This window comes from Vipera ursinii (assembly GCF_947247035.1).
Source record: "Vipera ursinii genome assembly, chromosome: 3".
In the NCBI taxonomy this organism is placed as follows: Eukaryota; Metazoa; Chordata; class Lepidosauria; order Squamata; family Viperidae; genus Vipera; species Vipera ursinii.
The window spans coordinates 119,244,563-119,268,438 of NC_139516.1; the positions used below are offsets into that span (position 1 = coordinate 119,244,563).

At 40.0% G+C, this 23,876-nt stretch overlaps 1 protein-coding gene across 1 annotated transcript in view; it reads left to right on the forward strand.

Annotated features, from left to right (window-relative positions):
* The window catches only part of LOC310638032 (histidine--tRNA ligase, cytoplasmic-like), a 35,974-nt gene that overhangs the window by 5,725 nt on the left and 6,373 nt on the right, over positions 1-23,876 (forward strand). Inside the window, exons 3-10 of the mRNA XM_083358717.1 lie at positions 642-761; positions 6,942-7,037; positions 9,178-9,303; positions 11,991-12,098; positions 15,172-15,270; positions 20,115-20,208; positions 22,354-22,481; positions 22,565-22,807. Of these exons, the coding sequence (XP_083214843.1) occupies positions 642-761; positions 6,942-7,037; positions 9,178-9,303; positions 11,991-12,098; positions 15,172-15,270; positions 20,115-20,208; positions 22,354-22,481; positions 22,565-22,807 (1,014 nt within the window). The remainder of the gene's footprint in view (positions 1-641; positions 762-6,941; positions 7,038-9,177; positions 9,304-11,990; positions 12,099-15,171; positions 15,271-20,114; positions 20,209-22,353; positions 22,482-22,564; positions 22,808-23,876) is intronic.

Sequence of the window (23,876 nt, forward strand, 5' to 3'; positions counted from 1 at the left end):
GATGATTAATACAAACTATTTATGTTATGAGAGAAAGTGAGAAGAATTCCATCCATCCTTATCTTACTTATATGATAACTGTATATAACAGGGGTAGGCAACAGTGGCTCTTTTATGACTCGTGGACTTCAACTCCCAGAATTCCTGAGCCAGCATGGCTCAGCTTGGAAACCTCTCCCTTTCCCCTCATCTTGCCTGGCTCAGGAATTCTGGGAGTTGAAGTCCACAAGTCATAAAGTGGCCTAGGCCAGGGGTAGGCAACCTTGGCTCTTTTATGACTCGTGGACTTCAACTCCCAGAATTCCTCACCCAGCACGGCTCAGCTTGGAAACCTCTCCCTTTCCCCTCAGCTTGCCTGGCTCAGGAATTCTGGGAGTTGAAGTCCACGAGGCATAAAAGAGCCAAGGTTGTCTACCCCTGGTATATAACTTTCAAAATCTGCAGCATGTTGTCCCCGTACATTTTCTATTTTAACTAAGGTAAAAGCTCCTACTAGTAAAGATATCCTGTGAATTGTTTTCATTTGCTATACTCTACTGTGTCAAGCCTCACATCTACACTTCCTTAATGTACCACACTTTTAGTAGGATGGAACTTGCAGACATTTTCTTCTAATCCAGTCCTTTCATTTTTGCTCTCAGGGTACTCGGGATTATAATCCCAAACAGATGGCTATCAGAGAGAAAGTCTTCAATATCATTACCCAATGCTTCAAACGCCATGGAGCTGAGACAATAGATACTCCAGTATTTGAATTAAAGGTAAGGCGACACAAGTTGGGGGTGGTAGCAATTCAGAACAGAGGTATATTTTCTTATTTAATGAATAATCTTTATACCTTTCAAACAACTGAGGAAAAATGAAATAAAAATAAACATATTCTAAGAAGTACTTCCCCCACAGAATTTTACATCCTGAACAGGCTCCATAGTTAAGTTTCCCAGTCTTTGGCAAATTTCATACCCATATCTCTCTGGTCATTCTGAATATTTGGAGGAGTTCAGCAATTATCCTCTCTTTTTCTCTAGAGACGCCCAGTATGTACCACCTGCTTTTTGAAACCATGACTCAGATATTGGTAAAGGCTCCCTTTTAGTATCAAGGCCTGATATATATCTTATCTTAAATGAGAACTCTATACAGGAACATAATAAGGAAGGAATAGGTGAGCATTTGACTGTTATGCTGTTGACAATCACCCGTATATACTTGAGTATAAGCCGACTTGAGTATAAGCCGAGACCCCCAATTTTACCCCAAAAAACTGGAAAAAGTTATTGACTCGAGTATAAGCCGAGGCTGGGAAATGCAGCAGCTGGAGGCTGGATCCCCCGAAAGACGTCTCTGCTGAGATGAGAGAACGGGGTGGCAAGCCGCCGAGAGAATGGGGCGGTGGAGTGCTCCGCCGAGAGAATGGGGCGGCTTGCTGTTCTCTCGGTGCAGCACGGCAGAGGCTGGATCTCGCGAAAGAAGTCTCTGCCGAGAGAATGGGCGGCAAGCCTCCACCACCACATTCTCTCAGCGGAGCACTCCAACGCCTCATTCTCTCGCTCAGCGGAGACTTCTTTCGGGGGATGCAGCCTCTGCCGCCCCTTTCTCTCAGCTGCCTGGGCAGCTGAGAGAAGGGGGCGGCAGAGGCTGGATCCCCAGAAAGAAGTCTTCGCCGAGAAAATGGGCGCTGAGACGAGAGAATGATTCTCTCGCTCAGCGGAGACTTCTTTCGGGGGATGCAGCCTCTGCCGCCCCTTTCTCTCAGCTGCCCGGGCAGAGGCTGCATCCCCCGAAAGAAGTCTCCGCTGAAACGAGAGAATGGGGCGGTGGAGCGCTCCAATGCCTCATTCTCTCGTCTCAGCGCCCATTTTCTCGGCGAAGACTTCTTTCGGGGGATCCAGCCTCTGCCTCCCCCTTCTCTCAGCTGCCCAGCTGAGAGAAGGGGGTGACAGAGGCTGCATCCCCCGAAAGAAGTCTTCGCCGAGAAAATGGGTGGCAAGCTTCCACCGCCCCATTCTCTCAGCAGAGGCTTGCAGAGGTGGCGGCGGAGCTGCGCACGCAGCTCTCCAAACCGCCGCCGCCCGTTTGGAGAGCTGCTGCCTTCGTCCATGTTTGATGAAAGCAGCAGCTCTCCAAACTGGGGGGGGTGGAAGTTCTTTTTTTTTGTTCACTGGAGTATAAGCCGACGTGGATTTTTCAGCCCAAAAAGTGGGCTGAAAAATTCGGCTTATACTCAAGTATATACGGTACATTGGAAGTGAAATTGGCAAAGTAAAAAAATTAATGACACTGAAAAATGTGTAATATCTATGCAGATTATATTGAGGCTTAAAAATTATATAGCCCTTAGACTGAACAGAGGATTGCTCAGTGCCAGAACTAAGGGATACAAGTTAATCTTTGAATGGACTCAAACCCTAACATTGGCCCTAACTGGATAACCAATATCTACTTGCTGAAACTTTCAATACTTTTTTTTTCTTGGATTTCTTCTCAACTCCTCCTCATCGAGATCCTTCATTATCAAGTCAGTTTGCAATAGCTATTCAGTATCTGTTATTAGGCTATTACACTTTGTTTGACTCACATTTCCCTCACTGGACCAGGGATTTGTTTATGATGTGATCTCACCTGTACTCTCACCTTTCTCATCACTAATTAGGATTCAACTTCTAGGATTTAACTTCATGAGAGAAATACTCCAATCCTTCAAATCCTATTTCATCTATGAGTTATTTACATTTCCTCAGTATCAAAGAGAGTATCAGTCAGTATCAATCAGAGAAGCAACCTAGAACTAAAGAGAAATTTCCTGACGGAACAATTAATAGTGGAACAGCCTGCCTCTAGATGCTGTGAATGCTCTAACATTGGAAGTTTTTAAGAAGAGACTGGATAACCATTTGTCTGAAATGGTATAGAGCAGACATGTCAAACACAAGGCCCGGGGGCCAGATCCGGCCCGCGAAGTGGTTTCATGCAGCCCGCGAAGCCATCCTGGAAACAGTGAGGGAACGGCCCCCACTGCCTTGGCCCTGGCCCAGAGACCCTCCTTCTGCCAGAGACCCTCAGATCTGTCCCACTCCTGCCTAGGCCCCCATAGGCACCCTTGATGCGAATGATGTAGAGCTGGCCACGCCCACCCAATAGGCCATACGCACTCTAGCCATGCCCACCCAGTAGGCCACGCCCACCCTGGCCATACCCACCTGGCCCCTTGAGGGCAACCGCAATGCTGATGCGGCCCTCAATGAAATTGAGTTTGACACCCCTGGTATAGAGTTTCCTGCCTAAGCAGGGGGTTGGACCAGAAGACCTCCAAGGTTCCTTCCAACTTACATTACATTGCATTACATTATCCTGGAGACATGTCTGTTCATGGATTTAACAATTTCTCAATTTCTAATCTGGCTGAACAACAGGTCACCAGGCAAGAATGATTTAGTAAAGCTTTCTCTAACTAGGATGAAAAGATTCCATGTTTTCAATAGGAATTTGCTGGAAATCTGAGTAGGAAATGAGGCTTTCCTATTGGACTCCTTCTAGTAAGTGTGTCGGGACAAATATAAATAAGGTTTGGAAAATATATCTATCTAATCATTTTCTTTAAAGGCTAGATTTGGAACCTCCAAAGGCAGTTGATTTTCAAAAAATATAGCAACTTAAACTTCTTAAGAATATTTTTGTAAATATTTCTAGCAATATTCTGATCATTAAATGTTATCACAGCCTGATTCTATCAAAATATAAATATCCTGCAGAGACAATGTAGAATGCACTAGGCATCACATCATTTACAATGTATAAATGATGAATTATGTGTTCATGCTGAGCTGAAAATCCTGTAGGTTTAGGGAAATTATGAGAAATTTATGTGGAACAATACTCAATTTCACCTGGTTCTTTTGTGATTCTCAGGCTGCAGCTGTCTTTTATCATCTATAGGGCCTGTCCAATCGCACCATTTAAGCCAGTAGCTCAATTCATCATTCAAACTTCTCACTTCAATTTTCAGCATTCCAGTCTCAGCTATTAGGTAGACATCTAGAGGTGGTAAGAATGGACCTCAGGAACATTGTTAACCCTATTTGTGGCATTCTCTTTTGCATATATTTTCATTTGGGCACCATATAAATTTTGCCTGCTATTTTGCTTTAGGGAAGAAGAACATTTTGGTGATCAGTGAGGATTTTAACACTGTTTAGCTAATAAATGTGTCGGACACAACTTCGCAACTAACAGCAACAAGCTAATAAATTCATAATGTGTTTTCCAAATTCCTATAGAATGAAACGGTGGCGTGGTGGCTCAGCAGTTAAGATGCTGGGCTTGTCAGCTGGAACCTGGCAGCCCAGGTTCAAGACTCGAGCTCCACATGATGGAGTGAGTTCCCATCTTTGCCCCAGCTCTCGCCAACCTAGCAGTTCAAAAGCATAGAAATGGTACCACTTCGCTGGGAAGGTAACAGTTCTCCATGATGTCATGCTGGCCACATGACTGTGGAAATGTCTTCAAACAGCACTGGCTTAATGGCCTTGAAATGGAGATGAACATCACCCCCTGAAGTTGGCAACAACTAGCAGAGTAAAATCTGCAGAAACCTCCTCCTTTATAGAATGGAATACTAATCCCCAATATTAGAAGGCATCGATCTGTTTGATACTATTTCCCTCAATAATCTGTTGAAGGAAAAGTCTTCATCATGGTTCAGCCCAAGCTGGGGATAAACAACATGGCGACTGCTTTAGGAAGAAGGTTACAGTTTATTGCAGAGGAGAGCCAGACAGAAAGATGGTTCTAGCAGAAAAAAAAAAGATTGAGCACATGTAGGGAGTGGGGTTTTATACCTTCTGGAGCCTTTTGTTTCGAGTTATTTCCTGTTTCAGGCTTTGTATTTCTTCTGTCACATATTCTGACCTGAGTCTGGGTGTGCCTTTCTGGTATTCTTGATGGTAGTAGGTTAATCCTATTATGTCCTGTCTTAGAGTTTGGGTGGGGTATGTAGATATTAGGTGTCTTTGTCTTCCTAAGCTTCTAGCTCCAACCTTCCTGATGGTTTACATCTGAATTTCTATAGAACTGGTTTCTGCTTGGGGAAAGGAGACGTGGGGCTATTAAGAAAACTGGGCATGCTTTCCTGCTTCTTCAAGATCCTTTGAGGAAATATATTTTCCTGCCCTTTTAATATTTCCTTTGCTGTGGAGCTGACTTCCCACAGATCCATACTTTCAGAGTGGGTTTTCTTTTTTTGTCAAATACTATACCAAAAGTTTTGATTTTGGAATGTGATGGTCAGCTTATTCTGTCTATTATACTGAACTCTACAGAGCATGATGGAGTAAAGAAGACAATACAACAAGAAGAGACAACTATATCTTTCAGTTTTGGGAACATTAAGATCTGGGCTATCTAAAGTTTCTGCCATAGAATTATTGTAGAAGCTAAACGGCAGGAATTAAAATACATCCATCTTTTCCTTTTCTTAACATTTTTGAGGGCAATTGTGTGAATGTATGCCACTGTTAGGGACGCGGTGGCTCAGTGGGTTAGGATGCTGAGCTTGTCGATCAAAAGGTCGGCAGTTTGGCGGGTCGAATCCCGAATGCTGCGTAACAGAGTGAGCGCCTGTTACTCGTCCCAGCTTCTGCCAACCTAGCAGTTCGAAAGCACGTAAAAATGCAAGTAGAAAAATAGGGACCACTATGGTGGGAAGGTAACAGCGTTCCATGCGCCTTTGGCATCTAGTCATGCCGGCCACATGACCACGGAGACGTCCTCGGACAAGCGCTGGCTCTTCGGCTTTGAAACAGAGATGAGCACCGCCCCCTAGAGTCGGAAACGACTAGCACGCATGTGCAGGGGAACCTTTACCTTTATGCCACTGTTCCTGAATTTTATTGCCAGATGTAAGACTGCTACAGGCCTTCTGTCTAACAATCTAACCCTAAATAAATATAAATTAACTTTCTCTAGAGCCCATTTTAAAAGGTGTACCTTCTGCTGTAGCTTTTTGGTGTATGAAATTCACAAGATGTTCTAGACCTAGCCTCAGAAAATTTGCCCTTGTGGCTGTAAGAAAATTCTTGCCCATCTCTTCATTATTTTTTAAGTGATCTTAACTCTTTCCTTCTGACTAGAGTTGTGAAATACCTTTACGGCCCGTATGACTGTGCAAAACGTTGACGTAGATGTGCTGTCGTATTGTTTTATTTTAATTTCTTGTGATAGGTAAGATGTAGTAATTTATCTTCTTCCTCTGAGAACAGTTCTGTTAAATGTCCATGTCCCTTTTTATACGTACGTAACACTATCAGAATTGGAGAATATTTGTGTAAAAACAAGGTATCAAGATACCAAGCATTCTTTAGTCAAGTCAGATTTTTCTGATTGTTTTCTGTGTCTCCTTGTGTTCATTGTCCATTAAAAGTACCACTTTCCTCCTACCCATACGAGAAAAAAGCCATGTACAAGTGCCTCTTTCTGTGGTACTGCCATGGCTCCGAAACATCATTTCAGTTAAAGCTGCCATGCATTCCCTTTAAAAGTTTTGCACAAGGAAGTAAAGCAAAAAGGTAAATTGGTTTAAAATCTGATCTTTATACCTGATGGACCACCCCCCACCCACCCCCCTGCATTGCTCTTCCTTTCCTATTTATATCACTTCTATTCATTACTTTGACATTTACATAACAACTGATTAATTTTACTGGTTTTTGTTTTGTGGGTTTTTCTTTTGTTTAAGCTGCTATTATATGAAATAGAAGAAAGGAATGTAAATTATTCAGGGTTATTATTTTTATTCAGTTGCCCAAGTTAATTGTGACCTTTATAAGCCCATTGTGACTAGAACTTGTATTGGTCTCTTGTAACAACGTGATTTACCGTTGCTTTTATCTGTCCTCTTTTATTTATTTATTTTCCTGTCTTCTTTCCTATTGTTTTCTTTTTAGGAAACCTTAACAGGGAAATATGGAGAAGACTCAAAGCTCATCTATGATCTGAAAGACCAAGGAGGAGAGCTGCTATCGCTTCGCTATGATTTGACTGTATCCTAAGGCCTGGTATTCCTGGCATAAATATAAAATGGCAAGAAGGCATTTTGAACTTACATTCCATATTCTGTGATCAGAACTATTCAGGCTCAGTCCATAGACGGTATACGGAAGCATTATTTTGATAGTTTAACTTATTGGTTAAATAGGTTTTCAACTAGAGATGAGGAAAGAGGGAAGAATATATAAGTATCCAGGCAATTTGATGCTACTGTAACAGAAGTTACAAAAGATCTTGGGATCCATTGCTAAAGTATTCCATTTCTGAGGATTATTTTCACAGCCTGCTTTTACGGAAAACTATGAAGTTGCTTAATTACATGTAGGCAGATATATATCCACTTACATGAGAGCATGTTCCACTGTAGAATATTGAAAACAACTTTAGTGAGATTTTCTTTTGAGTAGATAAGACAAGACTGTGTTGTTACCAGTGTTTTGCAGAAGATAAATTTAGGTATCAATTTCATAGTTCATATCTCCATATTGGATGAAACCAAATACTGACTGAACTACATAAAGTTAGCAATTAGGAATAAAATAAAATCTAGATTTGCAGAGAAAAACCATTGTGCAGTTTTAAAGATTTTGTTTCTGAACAGAGAAGTAAAGACTGAAGTGGCAAACCAAAAAGAAGGAGGGAAGACCATAATGATATTGTCTTCTGGACTCTTTTAAGAGAAATGCTTAAGCCCTCTACAGTGGAGAGAGAGATTTTTCAAAGAAGTTTGCTAAATAATGTGGTACCTACTTGAAGCCATATTTCAAGCTCCTTAGGAGGAACATAAATAGCACATCTCTATATAGGTATTAAGGGACGCAGTGGCTCAGTGGATTAGGATGCTGAGCTTGTCGATCAGAAGGTCGGCAGTTTGGCGGGTCGAATCCCGAGTGCCGCATAACAGAGTGAGCGCCTGTTACTCATCCCAGCTTCTGCCAACCTAGCAGTTTGAAAGCTACGTAAAAATGCAAGTAGAAAAATAGGGACCACTACGGTGGGAAGGTAACAGCGTTCCGTGCGCCTTTGGCGTCTAGTCATGGCGGCCACATGACTACGGAGACGTCCTCGGACAAGCGCTGGCTCTTCGGCTTTGAAACGGAGATGAGCACCGACCCCTAGAGTTGGAAACGACTAGCACGCATGTGCGGGGGAACCTTTACCTTTACCTTATATAGGTACTTAAAAACAAGATACCTCTCTTCAATTGGTGAGATGAGTTATATCCAAAAATTGAGGAAGGTTCATAGGGTTGCAGCTTCTTACTTTAGTCCTGATTTCCCATTTTGCTCCTCATGCATTTTTTCCTTTTCTGCTAGTGTTTCAGTAGTTCAGAGAACCTGGCTCTTTGGGGACTTTTAACCTAGCTTGTTCTGTTTGGTTTCATCCAGTTTGTTATTCTGCCATCTCTACTCTTTTGTTCTTGCTGTTGTTGTTTTTATTGCCTTATTTTTCATGTTTTAAATCATTTGTAAACCATTAAATCATTTGTAAACTGCTGGGAGTTGGGTAGCATATCAGTTTAAATAATAATGATTATGCCTTTGAATTATGCAAAAGTCTCAGGGATGGGGTATCTTCCTTTTAGAATTTTTAATCGTTTCTGCTTGAGAGAGGTTACTTAGCAGTACAGGTAGTTCTTGACATGACTACAATTGAACCCCAAACATCTGTTGCTATGCAAGGCATTTATTATTTTTTGCCCCATTTTACAACATTTTTTTGCCAGAGTTGGAACAAATAACTGCAGATGTTAAGCGAATCATGCAGTCACTAAGCGAACCTGGCTTCCCCCATTAACTTTGCTTGTCAGAAGCCAGTTGGGAAGGTTACAAATGGTGAACATGTGACCCTGGGACAGTGCAACTGTCATAAATACCTGCCAGTGGCCCAAATTTTGATCACGTGACCATGCGGATGTTGCAAAGGTCGTGTGAAAACCGGTCAGAAGTCGCTTTTTTCAGCGCCGTTGTAACTTTGAACTGTCACTCAATGAATGGTTGTACACTGAGGAATACCTGTAAAGGTTTTTACATTTCTTCCCCACCCACCCCCCAAATTCTAGAAGAATAGTCACAGAAAGAAAGAGGTGTTGCCTTAAGATTTCAAGTGTTCTCCTGAGCCTTCTCTGTCCAGGTGCCGTTTGCTCGCTATTTGGCTATGAACAAAATCACCAACGTTAAGCGTTACCAAATTGCTAAAGTCTACAGGCGGGATAACCCAGCCATGACGAAGGGACGTTACAGGGAGTTCTATCAGTGTGTAAGTACAGGCGAGCTACCATTAGATTCTATGCATGACTAATTGGCTTTCTCCACAGTGGGATCCATAGCTCCATGGTATTGGATACAAATGTGGGTAGCATTTCCTAATGTTGCAACAATTTTTGTCTCCTTAGTTTATGTGATCATATATTTGGATAGTTCTGCTACAAGCGCAGGGGTAACAGCATTGTTTCTCCTTTTATCTTACCAATTTCCGTGGAATTTTTTAGCCTCTTGTGGGAGTATAGCCATGTGCGATGTACATTTATACTGAGAGCAGATGATTCTACGACAAAGAGACCAATATTGTTCTTGTAGATGCAGCACTTTGGGTATTTAATACAGATTTCAATTCTTTCTGATTTCAGATACATCGTAATTTTTCGGTAGCATTTATATTTCTGATTCTATGCTCTCTATGCCCTATATCCGTTATCATACTTACATGTGTCCATATATGTATGTTAAGGTGGTAGGCGTATCTTAATTTAAAAGGAAGAGATACATTGCTTACCTGGTAATGCTAATGTGATTGAGATATTTATAATTATACAGCTTACTAGCTGAATTTTTTCCTGACAGTGGCCAGAAAGATAATATCCTGGGTGTTTATGGATGATGCTTACGTTTTCTTCTCCTATTTTTGACTTTTATTTGAACTTGCAAAGGAATAAGCAGCCATTTTACCTCTTAAAGTGCTTTTGTAGATGGAAAAAATGGGTCCTCTCTTTGGGAGATTGCAGTCTGTTTTTGAAGTTATAATGGGTGCCTTAACCTAAACATACACGCATACTCTGCTTGAACACATTCACTCTGGAAAATGTAAGCAAGGGAGGGGGTTAGGTTTGCCCACAGAGCCATGAATTTCTCATACTTGCTACAAGAATGTTTATTCTTCACCCAGTGACATTAGAAAAGGCCTCTTGAGTATAATTTTCTCAGAATAAGTGATAGTAACACAATACAGTATATAGATGTCTTTATATAACAACCGTATGCAGGGTAGTCCTTGATTTACAACCATTTGTTTAGCGACCATTCAAACTTACAACGGGGTTTTAAAAAAAGTTAGCTATGACTGCTCCTAACAATTACATCTTTTGCAGCATCCCCATGTTCACATGAACACAATTTGGATGCTTGGCAATTGGCATGTATTTGTAAAGATTGCAGCACCCCAGGGTCACATGATCATTTGCTAGCTTCACAGCAGACTTCCAATGAGCAAAGTCAGTGGGGGAAAGTGGATTCTATTAACAACAACATAGTTCATTTAACTGCAGTGATTCACATAACAACCATTGCAAAAAGGCAATAAAATCGAGCAGAACTCATAACAATTGCCTTCCTTTTCAACAAAAATTCTGGTGTCAATTCTGGTTCTACATTGAGGACTACCTGTATGTCATATTCTAAAGTTTATTGTACTATTGCAAATTATAGTCTCCCCCCAGCCCCCCCAAAAAATTGTAAATGTAAATTTATCTAATTATGTGATAGTAAGAGAGGTGACTATGATGAGAAAATGTTGGTGTTTTCTTGATATAAACAGTTAAAATTAACTAAGGAAGAATATGAATAATCAGAATCTGTTTTAAAAATGTTGGATATGGGTATTTTTCCAACTGATGTGACTTTTTGCACTATTATATGCATTATTATGTGCAGTAATAGTACTACATAAATACGCTAAATAAGCTAAAACTCAAATACTTTGGCCACCTAATGAGAAGGAAGGACTCACTGGAGAAGAGCCTAATGCTGGGAAAGATTGAGGGCAATAGAAGAAGGGGACGACAGAGAATGAGGTGGCTGGATGGAGTCACTGAACCAGGAGGCGTGAGCTTAAATGGACTCCAGAAGATGGTAGAGGACAGGAAGGCCTGGAGGAACGTTGTCCATAGGGTCGCGATGGGTCGGACACGACTTCGCAGCTAACAACAACAACATAAATACATTGCCAACAGGTTTAACACAAAGTCATTTCCAGCAGTTTGTGTTCCATAAAACTACTCAGTTTACATTTAGCCTTTATATTCATAATGCTTTCTTAATCTTAATTCCTTTATCTACATTTTGCACTTTTTCCTTGTTTGCCAGATTTAAGTAACTTAAGATTTTAGTTATCATGATAAAGGCATTCATTTTCATTACTTCTTCCCATAAATTGTTAATCTGTCAGTTGCGGAGTAACCATTTTCTGACTTCTTCCAGACATTGCCGAGGAGGCTGGGAAGCCATTGCTTCCTTGTTTTTCCTTCCCCCATGAATGCTGTAAGCCCATTTGGCAATCGTCAGAGAATGTTTACCCATTCCCATCCCTTTATGGTCATTTTTCCGAGTCTTCCCTATGATTATGGATGGGGGGAATTAAAGAGAGACAGATACCAAAAGAAACCCCTTTCTTGTAAGCTACTCTGGGATTTACTTATTTCTCTGAAAAATGAAAGGAGAGAGCCCTCCAGTAATAATTTGCATTATTGGAAGATGTAGAAGGCTTAGCCTCAAACAATCCCTAGTTGCATCAGTGTGTGATGTACTGTCAGATCCTAGAGGTTTCTGCTTTTCTGATATCAAGACTTGGAAAGATAGCTCCTATATACCAAACAATGCAGCACCAATGACTGATTCACTGCTGGACAGCTTATACTTCAGCAATTTTGTTATCTGCAATTTGTAACCCAGGATTTTGACATTGCTGGCCATTATGACATCATGATTCCTGATGCAGAGTGTCTGAAAATTGTGCATGAGATTCTATGTGCCCTACAAATAGGAGACTTTCTCATCAAGGTGAGTACAAGACTTGGGTCAGAATCCACTTTTTTCTCACAATTATAATGGTTTTAGCATTAGAATGATTATAATCAATCGTTATTTGTATTTGCTCTTTGATTTCTGGCAACAAGTGGTATACTTTAATCAATGAGACATATTTTTAAATCTGTATGTATTTGGCAGCAGAATTGTCCACATTAAAATATTGCTGCTTACTTATAAATACTGATATCCGAGCCCTTCATTTTGATGCTGCAAAAAGTAAAAGAAGTTCTGTAAGATCTTAATTCAAGCACAACTTCAGCCATAGAAGCTACAGTACTGGATGATTTGGAACCAGTTCCATGTCTCAGTCCAATCTACCGCACGTAGTTGTTGTAAGTATATTTTGAAAAAAAGAATGTTACAGATATTTTTTTGAGTTCCTGTGTGAATCTACACTGGATATAAAAAGTCTAACCAACCCTATTAAAATGCCAGGCTTTTGAGATGTAAAAAAATCAGCCCAAGATAAATCACTTAAGAGATTTTTCCATCTTTAATGTAGCATATAAGGTATACAATTCAATTGAGAAACACACTGAATTTTTTTTAGGGGGGGGGAAATAAAAATAAAACTTACAATAACCTGGTTGCCTAAGTGTACACACCATCTTAAGTAGGGAAGTGGATATGTTCAGAATTAAAACAACCGCATTCAAACTGATCTTAAATAGCCGGTACACACCTTCCATCACTTAACTTGACTTTGATCAAGCCTATATAAAGTTCAGTTGTTCTAGTAGGATTTTTCTGATCTTTACTCAGATGCCTCTTGTAGCAAATCCCACAATTTCCAAAGACCTTATGAAGCATCAAAGGGATCACATTGTAGGAAAGTATCAGTCAGGAGAACAGTACAAAAAAACCTCCAAGCCATTGGATATGCTATGGGACATACAGAAGACAGTCATCAACAAGTGGAGAAAATATGGCACAACATTGACATTACCAAGAACTAGATGTCCCTCCAAAATTGCTGAAAAAACAAGAAAAAAATTGGTCTGAGATACTGCCAACAGTCTACAGTAATATTAAAGGAGCCGCAGGAATTTCTGATAAGTACTGGTTGTGTACTACATGTAACGATAATCTCCCGTATTCTTCCTATGTCTGACAGAAACCTTTTCTTACAAAGAAAAACATCCAAATCCGCTACATTTTGCAAAACCCTATATGTCTGAAAAGAGCGTGTGGGAGAATGTGTTATGGTCTGATAAGACTAAGGTTGAATTTTTTCATCATAATTCCCAACAGCATATTTGATGCAAAAACATCATTGCATTACCAAAAGTAACACTATACCCACAGTGAAGCATGGTGGTGGCAGCATTATACTTTGAGGCTGCCTTTCTTCAGTGGAATTGGGGCTTTAGTCAAGATGGAGGGAATTATGAACAGTTCTAAACATCAATTTTGCACAAAATTTTCAGGCCTCTACTGAAATACTAAAGATGAAGAGGAAATTCACCTTTCAACATGACAGTGACCCAAAAGATACTGTACGTCCAAATCATAGTGCTTGCTTCAGCATATTAAAATTGGAACAATACTTCCAAATCCACACACAAAAAAAGTTTTAGAATGGCCCAGCCAGAGCTTGAATCTGAATCCAATTGAAGCTCTGTAGGGTGATCTGAAGAGAGCTGTGTGCAGGAGATGCTCTCACAGTCTGACAGCTTTGGAGCGCTTCTGCAAGGAGCAGTAGGCAAAGATTCCTAAGGCAAGATGTGCCACGCTGATAGGCTCCTGCCCCAAAAGACTGAATGCTCCCATAAAATCAAAAGGTGCTTCAATAAAGTTTAAGGGTGTGTATACTTATGCAACCACATTTTTTATAGCAATAGCACTTAGACTTATATATCACGTCACAGTGCTTTACAGCCCTCTCTAAGCAGTTTACAGAGTCAACATCCCCAACAATCTGGGTCCTCATGTTACCAACCTTGGAAGGATGGAAGGCTGAGTCAACCTTGAGCCGGTCAGGAACCAGGAATCGAACTCCTGACAATATGAGCAGAGTTAACCTGCAGTATTACATTCTAACCACTGCGCCAACAATGTTATTGTTTTTCCCACTAAAAGATTTCAGTTTGTTTTTCAACTGAATTGTACAGCTTGTATGTTACGCGAGTTGTGATGGGAGTCTCCCGATACTCCCGTGTAACGCCTCTTCTCCACGAGCTGCATTGGCTTCCAGTTGCCCTCTGGGTGAGATTCAAGGTGCTGGTGATGACCTATAAAGCCCTAAATGGCATGGGCCCGGATTATCTTAGGGAGCACCTGCTGCCAGCATCAACTTCCCATTGTCCTATGCCCTCCCATAGGGAGGGCCTCCTTAGGGTGCCGCCGGTCAGGAAGTGCCGGCGGGTGATCCCCAGAGGGAGGGCATTCTCTGTGGGCGCGCCTGCCCTATGGAATGATCTGCCTGTGGAACTCCGGACCGCCCCCGACCTTCATTCGTTTTGCCGGGACCTGAAAACCTGGTTCTTTGATCTATCTAGCCTGGACTGAGGGGTTTTAAGTTTTTAAACTTTGTTTTAATTTGTTGGGCTATTAATTAATTTACCAATTCATTTCAATTCTATTTCTATTTCAGCTTTTATATTGTCTTTTAAATTTTGCCCTGTAAACCGCCCTGAGTCCTTTGGGAATAGGGCGGTATATAAAACTAATTAAATAAAATAAAAATAAATAAAATTAAAGGTGGGAAAAATTCTGAACGGATTTAATTTGGGTTGATTTTTTCACATCTCAAAAACCTGGAATTTTAACAGGTTTGTAGACCTTTTATATCCACTCTAACTAAAAAGCATACAAATAAGTAGTATTAGATTTTGCCAGAAAGCTCAACACTTTCCAAGACTAGAAATAAAAATAGACAAAACATCCAGTAACGCTAACCCTAGTATATGGCCCAGTGAGAAGGACTGGAATGACTGTAAACCAATGGTCTAAGGTCCAAACTACCAATAGTCCAGAAATATTACCAATAGAATCAAAAATCTATGGGGAAATGTTGCTTGAAAACATCTCAATTTCCTTCTAGGTCAATGACCGGCGTATCCTTGATGGGATGTTTGCAGTCTGTGGGGTTCCAGATACCAAATTCCGGACCATTTGCTCCACTGTAGATAAGTTAGACAAGGTAAGAACTTTGCTATTAAGACAAGATAATAACCCAAGTGACTAGAAAACCCAGAATAAATATATATATTCATTGACCACGAAATCTTAACTGCATTATTGTGGCGGCTGTTACAGAAATTACAAGAGGAAAGAAGATAAAATTTAACTTCAGTATTCAAAAAGATAGATCAGGACATCAGGATGGACAACCGTTAAGAGATCAGGGGCTACAACTTAGGTCCCTGACCTTGCAAATTACTTCAGAAAGCCAAAATTCAGCTACCAAATTTCAGTGCGGTTTTCTCAGAGTGCTGGTGGTAGGCTGTTGGTTGTCTACCCCTGTTTTATAGACAAAGAAAACTCATAAACAATCCATTCTAATCTAGAAGCCTTGCAATGAGAAAGAACCCCATCAGGCAAAAATATTTGAGGTTCTGATTTCAACAAGATAACTTTTAATGAAGGGAGTTGATGAAACTCAGTAAGACAGACCACAGGGTCCTGATTTGTCTCCCAGTAGAAATAAGAATTCGGAGAACCAGCCTGAAAAGTTTGTATTATATCCAACATTTATTATTTAACGGGGGGGGGGGGAATTCAACTCTGTAGATTTAGAATGAGCAGGGATAAAAGAAGGGATATTGATTTCTTTCAGTGTAGCTGAGCTATAGATCCAAATCCTTAGCTTAGATAAATGGTTCCCTTAGCCTATAGACTAAAGTAATTCTGCCTCCTGAACAACAATTTTGAACTTCAAGAATGCAGTGAAACCTAAGCGGGGGCAAAGGGAGGTTTTGAGAAATGTGTGATGACGTTTGATGTCAAAATTTATATCGGTACTTTTTTCCAGAGTGTCCAGTCTCAATTTCATAACTACAAATACAAATGCACTAGATCAGACATGTCAAACACAAGGACCGGGGGCCGGATGCGGCCCACGAAGTGGTTTCATGTGGCCCGCGAAGCCATCCTGGAAACAGTGAGGGAACGGCCCCCACTGCCTTGGCCCTGGCCCAGAGACCCTCGGATCTGACCCACTCCTGCCCAGGCCCCCATAGGCCCCCTTGATGCATAGGTCATACGCACTCTAGCCACGCCCACCCAGTAGGCCACGCCCACCCTGGCCATACCCACCCAGCCCCTTGAGGTCAACCGCAATGCTGATGCGGCCCTCATTGAAATTGAGTTTGACACCCCTGCACTAGATTTATAAATCAGAACTAATGAAGAATTAGTGAATATTGTAGTGTTAGTAGAGGTTACCAGACAAGGAATCCTTGGTGCTTCCTGAGCTTGGTTGTTGTCTTGCAGACGTTTCATCACTCAAATTAGATAACATCGTAAGTGCACAGTGCATTCAGAGAGCACCAAGGATCCCTCATTTCAACCCTGAACTACAAATATTCTCCTTTAAAGGTTATCAGATATTACTAAAACAGTGCCTGCAAGTTCTGTATAGGTAGTCCTTGACTTACAACAGTTCATTTAGTGACCAAAGTTACAACAGCATTGAAAAAGGTGACTTATGACCGTTTTTCACACTTACCATGACAGCATCCCCATGGTCACGTGATCGAAATTCAGATGCTTGGCAATTGACTTGTATGCATGAGAGTTGCAGTGTCCCGGGGTCATGTGCAACCTTCTGACCAGCAAAATCAATGGGGAAGCCAGATTCACTTAACAGTAACAGTGTTACTAACTGAACAGCTGCAGTGATTCACTTAACAGCTGTGGCAAGAAAGGTCGTAAAATGGGGCAAAACACACTTACCAAATGTCTCACTTAGCAACATAAATTTTGGGCTCAATTGTGGTCGTAAGTCAAGGACAACCTGTATTAATCATAAAATTATACACTTGTATTTCTCTTTATTATTGTTATTGGTATTTATAACTGATTTATTATTAGTTTATATCTCAAAAACTATAATATTTTAGAAAATCATGTTTAACATTAACGTTTGAAACAACTTTGCCATGTAGTTAGGGGAAGGGGATTGTCTGTGGATGCTACTGGGAAGAACACATGTGTTCTTCCCAGTAGCATGTAGACCCATGGGTACCACATTACAAACCGTGGCTCCTGTGGCGATTTTCAAATGTTTATGGTGAGTCTTCCATAGCCTTCCAGATTTTCCCATGGCTATGCTGGAAGATTACAGATGCTCCATCCATTCTATAAAGCCAGGAAACTCCTAAAAACATTTTTTCTCAGAAGTGGAATAAACAATTATTTGCTCTTTGAGAATGGTGAAAAAAATACCAGTTCTTACATGGACAAATTGAATTTTTAAAGTACAGTCATGCCAGATATGGGGAGGTTTTCAGTCCTTGCTAAAGCGTTGTAAAGAATTTTGCAACCTGTGGCTGAGATGGTTTCCCATTTTTTCTTCAAGATGAGAATCTATTACTTTTTCTTACGGTCACCATATATTTAAATTTATTTCTTTAATCAATTTATATAGCCACCCATCTCAGCAATGACACTGGACAATGATTACCGTAAAAAAATACGTATGGAAATAGCAATAGGATTTAGACTTATATATCGCTTCATAGAGCTTTACAGTCCTCTCTAAGTGGTTTACAAAGTCAGCCTATTTCCCCCAACAATCATTTTAACTGACCTCGGAAAGATGGAAGGCTGAGTCAACCTTGAGCCGGTCAGGACTGAACTGCAGATTGTGGGCAGAGTTAGCCTGCAATACTGCATTCTAACCACTGGGCCACCAGGGCTGCTACAAAAATTAAAATACATAACTGCTGAGAAAAACAATAATCATTTACATAGCTAAGAGATCCGCTTGCACTGCACTCCACCCCACCCCCAGCCATTCGTGCAGCCTCATACACTCTCCCCTACTCAGCAGGGGCCACCTCAAGCTCTGCCATGCTTGTGCCTCCCTTGCCACCCATGCACCCTTCCCAAGCCTTGTGCTTGTATTTACACCTCCCTGGACACTCACATATCCTCCCAGAGCCTCACTGCATTTGCATCATGCCTCCTCAGCTACTTATGCACCATCACACATTCTCTCAGCTGACAGCAGCTACCCCAACCCTTCCTACACTTGCACCATACCTCCCCAGCTATTCACCAATCTCCTCAAGCCACTCATGCCATGTCTTCCCAGCCATCTGCAGACTCACACATGCTGGCAGCAGCCACCCCAAATCCATTCTACATGGCCCCACCATCTGCACACTCTCCCCAATCCTTGCTGTACTTGCAGCATGCCTCCACACCCTCCCTCCCTCCCTCACCCTGGCCTCTTCTCCCACTCAGCAACCACTTACCCACCTGCAGCCTGCTTGCAATCCACCTGGGACTTGCAACTTCCTGCCGGCTTCCCCACTGACTTTGTTGTTGGAAGATGGTGGTATTTGTGAGGACGTGCTTGTTTAACAACTCAATCCTCACTTAACAACAGGGGCTGAAGAGATGTGACATACTATATGACCACATTGCTTAGCGATGGAAATTGCTGTTGTAACTCCAGAACTACCTGTATTTCTCCAATTGCAATAATAATGGAGGAAATTCATGTAGTAGCATTTCTTTATTTTCTAACTGGCAATATTACTTCTGCCAAATGAGATTCTTATCTCCTGTCTCTTTCACTTTTGTTTTCTCTCTCTCTCTCTCTCTCTCTCTCTCTCTCTCTCTCTCTCTCTCTCTGTGTGTGTGTGTGTGTGTGTGTGTGTGTGTGTGTTTAGAAAGAAATGTTTCTACAAAGAGAAGCCAATTTTCTTGGGAGATATAAATCTACTCTGTAGTAAAACTCTGTGCTGTAATACAGTCAGGGTTTATGGCAATGATAGATCTGGTTTCAAGATAGCCTATAGTCAGATTTGAAGAATTGTGAGAGCTAAATTCAAATAAGAGGTTATTGATTTTATAATTGCTATTGTGTCTTACCTCCTAGAAATTCAGAAGGCCTATTCATTTTCTTTGTAATTAGCTTTGCTTACTTGAAAGGTAAAAATATAGAGGTAGCCTGAATAGATGAACCAGCTAAAATTGTAAAGGCTAGAATTGTAACTCTAGTTAATAGCAACAGGATCCTAATAAATTAAAGAGAAGTTATCAAGAACCTTGAGGCCCCTGAATAGCCATTCATTTTGTAAATTCCAACAAACTTATTGAGGACTGGTATAAAAATTATACTTCCATGTAATTTAACAATTAATATACAGAAAAACAAGAGTATTAGCTGTCCTTCATTGATCTGTCCATTTCTGTTTAACAATATAAATTGTTGACTATCACCATTTTTGATGGCAATAAATTCTGTAGTTTCCACTTTGTAAAACAATTGTCAAATTTAACAGTCTTAAATTTCATTGGATAACTTCAAGTTTAATATAGTAAGAGATAAAGCTTTCCTATCCATATTTTCTATGCTATGCAATTTCATATATTTCTGTTAGATTATCCTCCTATCAGCCTGTTTTGTAAACTAAAATGGCCCAAATATTCTAGTTTCTTTTAGGGTAGGGTAGCCCCTAATTATTTTTCTGCACATTTCCCAACATTGCGTAGCTTTGAGATGCAGTGACCAGAACTGAATACAGTATTCCAGATATGATTGCCCTGTATACTTAAAAGGATCTTATTATGTCAGTTGTTTCATTTTTGGTCTTTTTTCCTAAAGATTCTATTCAAAGAAATATTTTTTATTTCCAATTTTTGCATGTTTTTAATAGAATATTCAGAAATTACTAGTTTACTAGACTCAGAGTATTTAGAATCAAAGTAGGAAAAAACGAGGAACAACATGATTCCAGATTATCTCAGAATAATAGTATAGAAACATCCTTCATTGAAGCAGAGTATATATAGTTTTGATCTTGTCTACAGATGGCTTGGGAAGATGTAAAAAATGAGATGGTTGGAGAGAAGGGATTGGCACCAGAAATTGCAGATCATATTGGTGAATATGTAAGGCTACATGGTGAGTATCAGAACAGGTCAGATATGTCTTAGTTCTCTAAGGCTTACAGGCCTAAAATCTATATCGTTTTCTTCTATCCCATTACTGGTTAAGGTGAAACATAAGAGATTAAACAAGAAAATAAGAAGCCACATAATGGGGAATATACTGGCTGTTTGCTTAGCACACTCATGGCTACCAACACTAAAGCACTCCTTTTGATGTATTCCCCATTTTATGCTTCTTCACTCTCTTATATTCCCTTCCTCTCCAATCTCTCTGCTCTGTGTGGGGGAAAAAAGATGGGTTGTACACAGGACAATGTATACTGAGTGTAAAAGGGATCATGTGAGTGAGAGAGATGCTGTAAAGATCATAATGCAAGCATAGATTGCAAAGTTGTTTTTTCAGCATCCTCATCACTTTCAACGCTTGTTGCACTAGGTAGTCAAGTCAGGTCTATCTGTATAAATATAGGTGACCCTTGCTTAAGATCACTGGTACAGCAACCATTTATTTTACTTTATTATTTTTCACATTTCTGAACTGCCCATCTCCCTTGAAGAGGACTCTTTGAACATATAATGGCACTGGAGTGGTAGTTACAACCAGACTTCATACGTGCTGTCACAGTGTCTCACAGTTACATCATCTCAATCTGTAATCTTCTCTATCAGCTTCCCAAAAGCAAAGTCAATGGGGAAGCTGACAGGAAGTCAGAAGCCAGGGTTACATGAGGTCCTGGCTTATCGACCTGCACAATTTTTGTTTAACTATGGCCACTTGGACTTCCGTCACTAAGCAGCATGGTCACATAGTTTTCAATTTACATCCGCATCACTTTACAATGGCATTTCCTGTCTCAGTGTTGTTAAGCAAGGACTACCTGTACCATATGCCTACTTCAATTTGTACTTGTACATACAATCGTGAGGAAAAAGTATACCCACTTTGAGTTCTATGGTTTTACATATCAATAGAATAGAAATAGAAATAGAAATAGAGAATAGAATAGAATAGAATAGAATAGAATAGAATAGAATAGAATAGAATAGAAATAGAAGAAATAATAGAATAGAAATAAAAATGAATAGAATAGAATAGAATAGAAAGAATAGAAATAGAAAGAATAGAAATAAAAATGAATAGAATAGAAATAGAAATAGAATAGAATAGAATAGGAAATAGAAATAGAAATAATAGAATAGAAATAATAGAATAGAAAGAATAGAATAGAATAGAATAGAATAGAATAGAATAGAATAGAATAGAATAGAATAGAATAGAATAGAATAGAATCCAATCCTATTCTTTTCTGTCAAGACATAGAGGCTTTCTTCTGGCAACCTTTCCAAACAAGCCATACTTGTTCAGTCTTTTTCTAATTGTACTGTCATGAACGTCAACATTTAATGTGCTACCTAAGACCTGTAGAATCTGAAATGTAACTCTTGGATTTTTTGCAATTTCTCTGAGCATTGCACAATCTGATCTTGGGGTGAATTTGCTGGGACATCCACTCATTGGAAGATTGACAACTGTCTTGAATGCTTTCCACTTGTGAATAATCTTCCTCACTTTAGAATGATAGGCTTTAAATTGTTTGGAAATGGCCTTATAACCCTTCCCAGGTTGATGGGTACCAACAGTTGCTTCTCTAATATCATTGCTGTCGTCTTTACTATTTGGAATTGTGTTAGCCTACTCATCAGTGCTGGAGACCATCAAACTCTTAAAACCTCAGCTTTTATAGAGGTAGTCATACTTGCTGATCAAGGGCACTTGATTAGCAGCATCTGGCTGCTACTTAGACTCTTCATACCTATGAAAGCAGTAAGGGTATACTTAGCTTTTAATACAGGGCTTGTCCATTTTGGCTTTCTTTTTGTGAAATAAATGATGACATGGTGTTGTATTTACCCATTTTTAAGAACTGCTAAGGACTGGATGATTTTTTTTTACAATATCCTGATGCATAAAAACAGAACTCAAAGAGGATGTACTTTTTTCACATGATTGTATTTCAATTTATAAGAAATGAAATTGCACTGCATGAGAAATAGAGCAACCAAAAGAAAGTTGAATGGAAAAAGTTTTAATAAAAGTTTGGTACTGCTGCTGAATCTTTCACACAGGCATCTTATCCTATATGTCTCATTTCCACAGGTGGGCTTAGTTTAATTGAACAATTGCTCCAAGATCCAAAGCTGTCACAAAATAAACTGGCTCAGGAAGGGCTTGAGGAAGTGAAACAGCTGTTCAAATATTTGGATCTTTTTGGTATTTCAGATCAGGTAAGATTCTATTTTTTGTTCTTCTAAATACTTTGAGCTGGGTGTTTCTGTTCTGTTTATGAGAGCTATAAATTGTTTTACAGATTACCTTTGATTTAAGTCTGGCTCGTGGTTTGGATTACTACACTGGAGTAATATATGAGGCTATCCTTCTCCAAGAACCAAATGATCATGTGGAGGAGTCTGTTGGTATTGGCAGTGTGGCTGGAGGTGGCCGTTATGATGGGTTAGTAGGGATGTTTGATCCCAAGAATCGGAAAGTGCCTTGTGTTGGAGTCAGCATTGGCATTGAACGGGTCTTTTCCATTATGGAACAAAAAATGGAGGTAAAGATTGCTTGCTTTTTTTACTTGAAAGTTTGTCTCTGATTAGAATAGTGTCATGGTTCCGATTAATGAGACAGTTCAAACAACATTCAGGCATTGTTTTTCTAAAAAGTCTATAATAATGAGAACGAAGCATCGGCACTCATGGATGGATGCCAGAATCTGAAATCTCCTCCCCTAAGCACATTGTTTCATGCACAATTCCCTCCCTTAGTTACACATCATAAATCACATTATCCAATTAGCTTAACATAAGAAGTTTCGTTTCCTTTCTTTAGCACCGCTATTTCTTATCTTATCAAAACATCCAGTTAACGTTCCCCCCCTTCAATGATTGAAAGCAAAGCAGTTTAAAGCAAAAGGCTGCCTCTTATATTGTCAGAGCAAAAACATCCAATGTTTGCAGCGTTGACAAATAGATTTTCTAGAATTGGGTAAAATGTTTGAAGTCAAAATGTTTTAATCTCTGGTCAAGTATATCCCAGGTGGTAAGATATCTGTTCTGATCAGGGAAAAGAAATGAAATGGTCCATGTCATGAAAATCAGATGTTTCCTTCTCGAAATTTTCTCCACATCTCCTCTACATCCATATGAAGTAAGCAGTGGGGTACCATCTTAGGCCCAGTACTCTTCAACATTCCTGACAAACCTAGCAGACTACTTTGTCTCCCAAAAAGTAGAGAAAGGAACTAGGGGATTAGCCATATTGGATCTAATTCTCACTAACAGAGATGAAATAATAGAAGGTGTCGAAGTCACAGGAACCTTGGGGGGAAGTGATCATGCAGTATTGGAATTTAACATTCTGGAAGCACAAGCAATAGAACGCAGTCAAACTAGAGTCTTGGATTTTAAAAGAGAGCTTGGGAAGGTTTCCATGGATGAGAATCCTAAAGGGGAAAAAAACCTCAAGAAGCTTGGGAAATTTTGAAAAGTGAGATAATAAAAGCCCATTCTAACACAATACCAACAAAGAAGAAAAATAACAACTTTTAAAAGAAACCAGCATGGCTGCATAAAGAACTCTCTGATAAGTTGAAAGATAAAAAGGACAAGTATAAAAAGTGG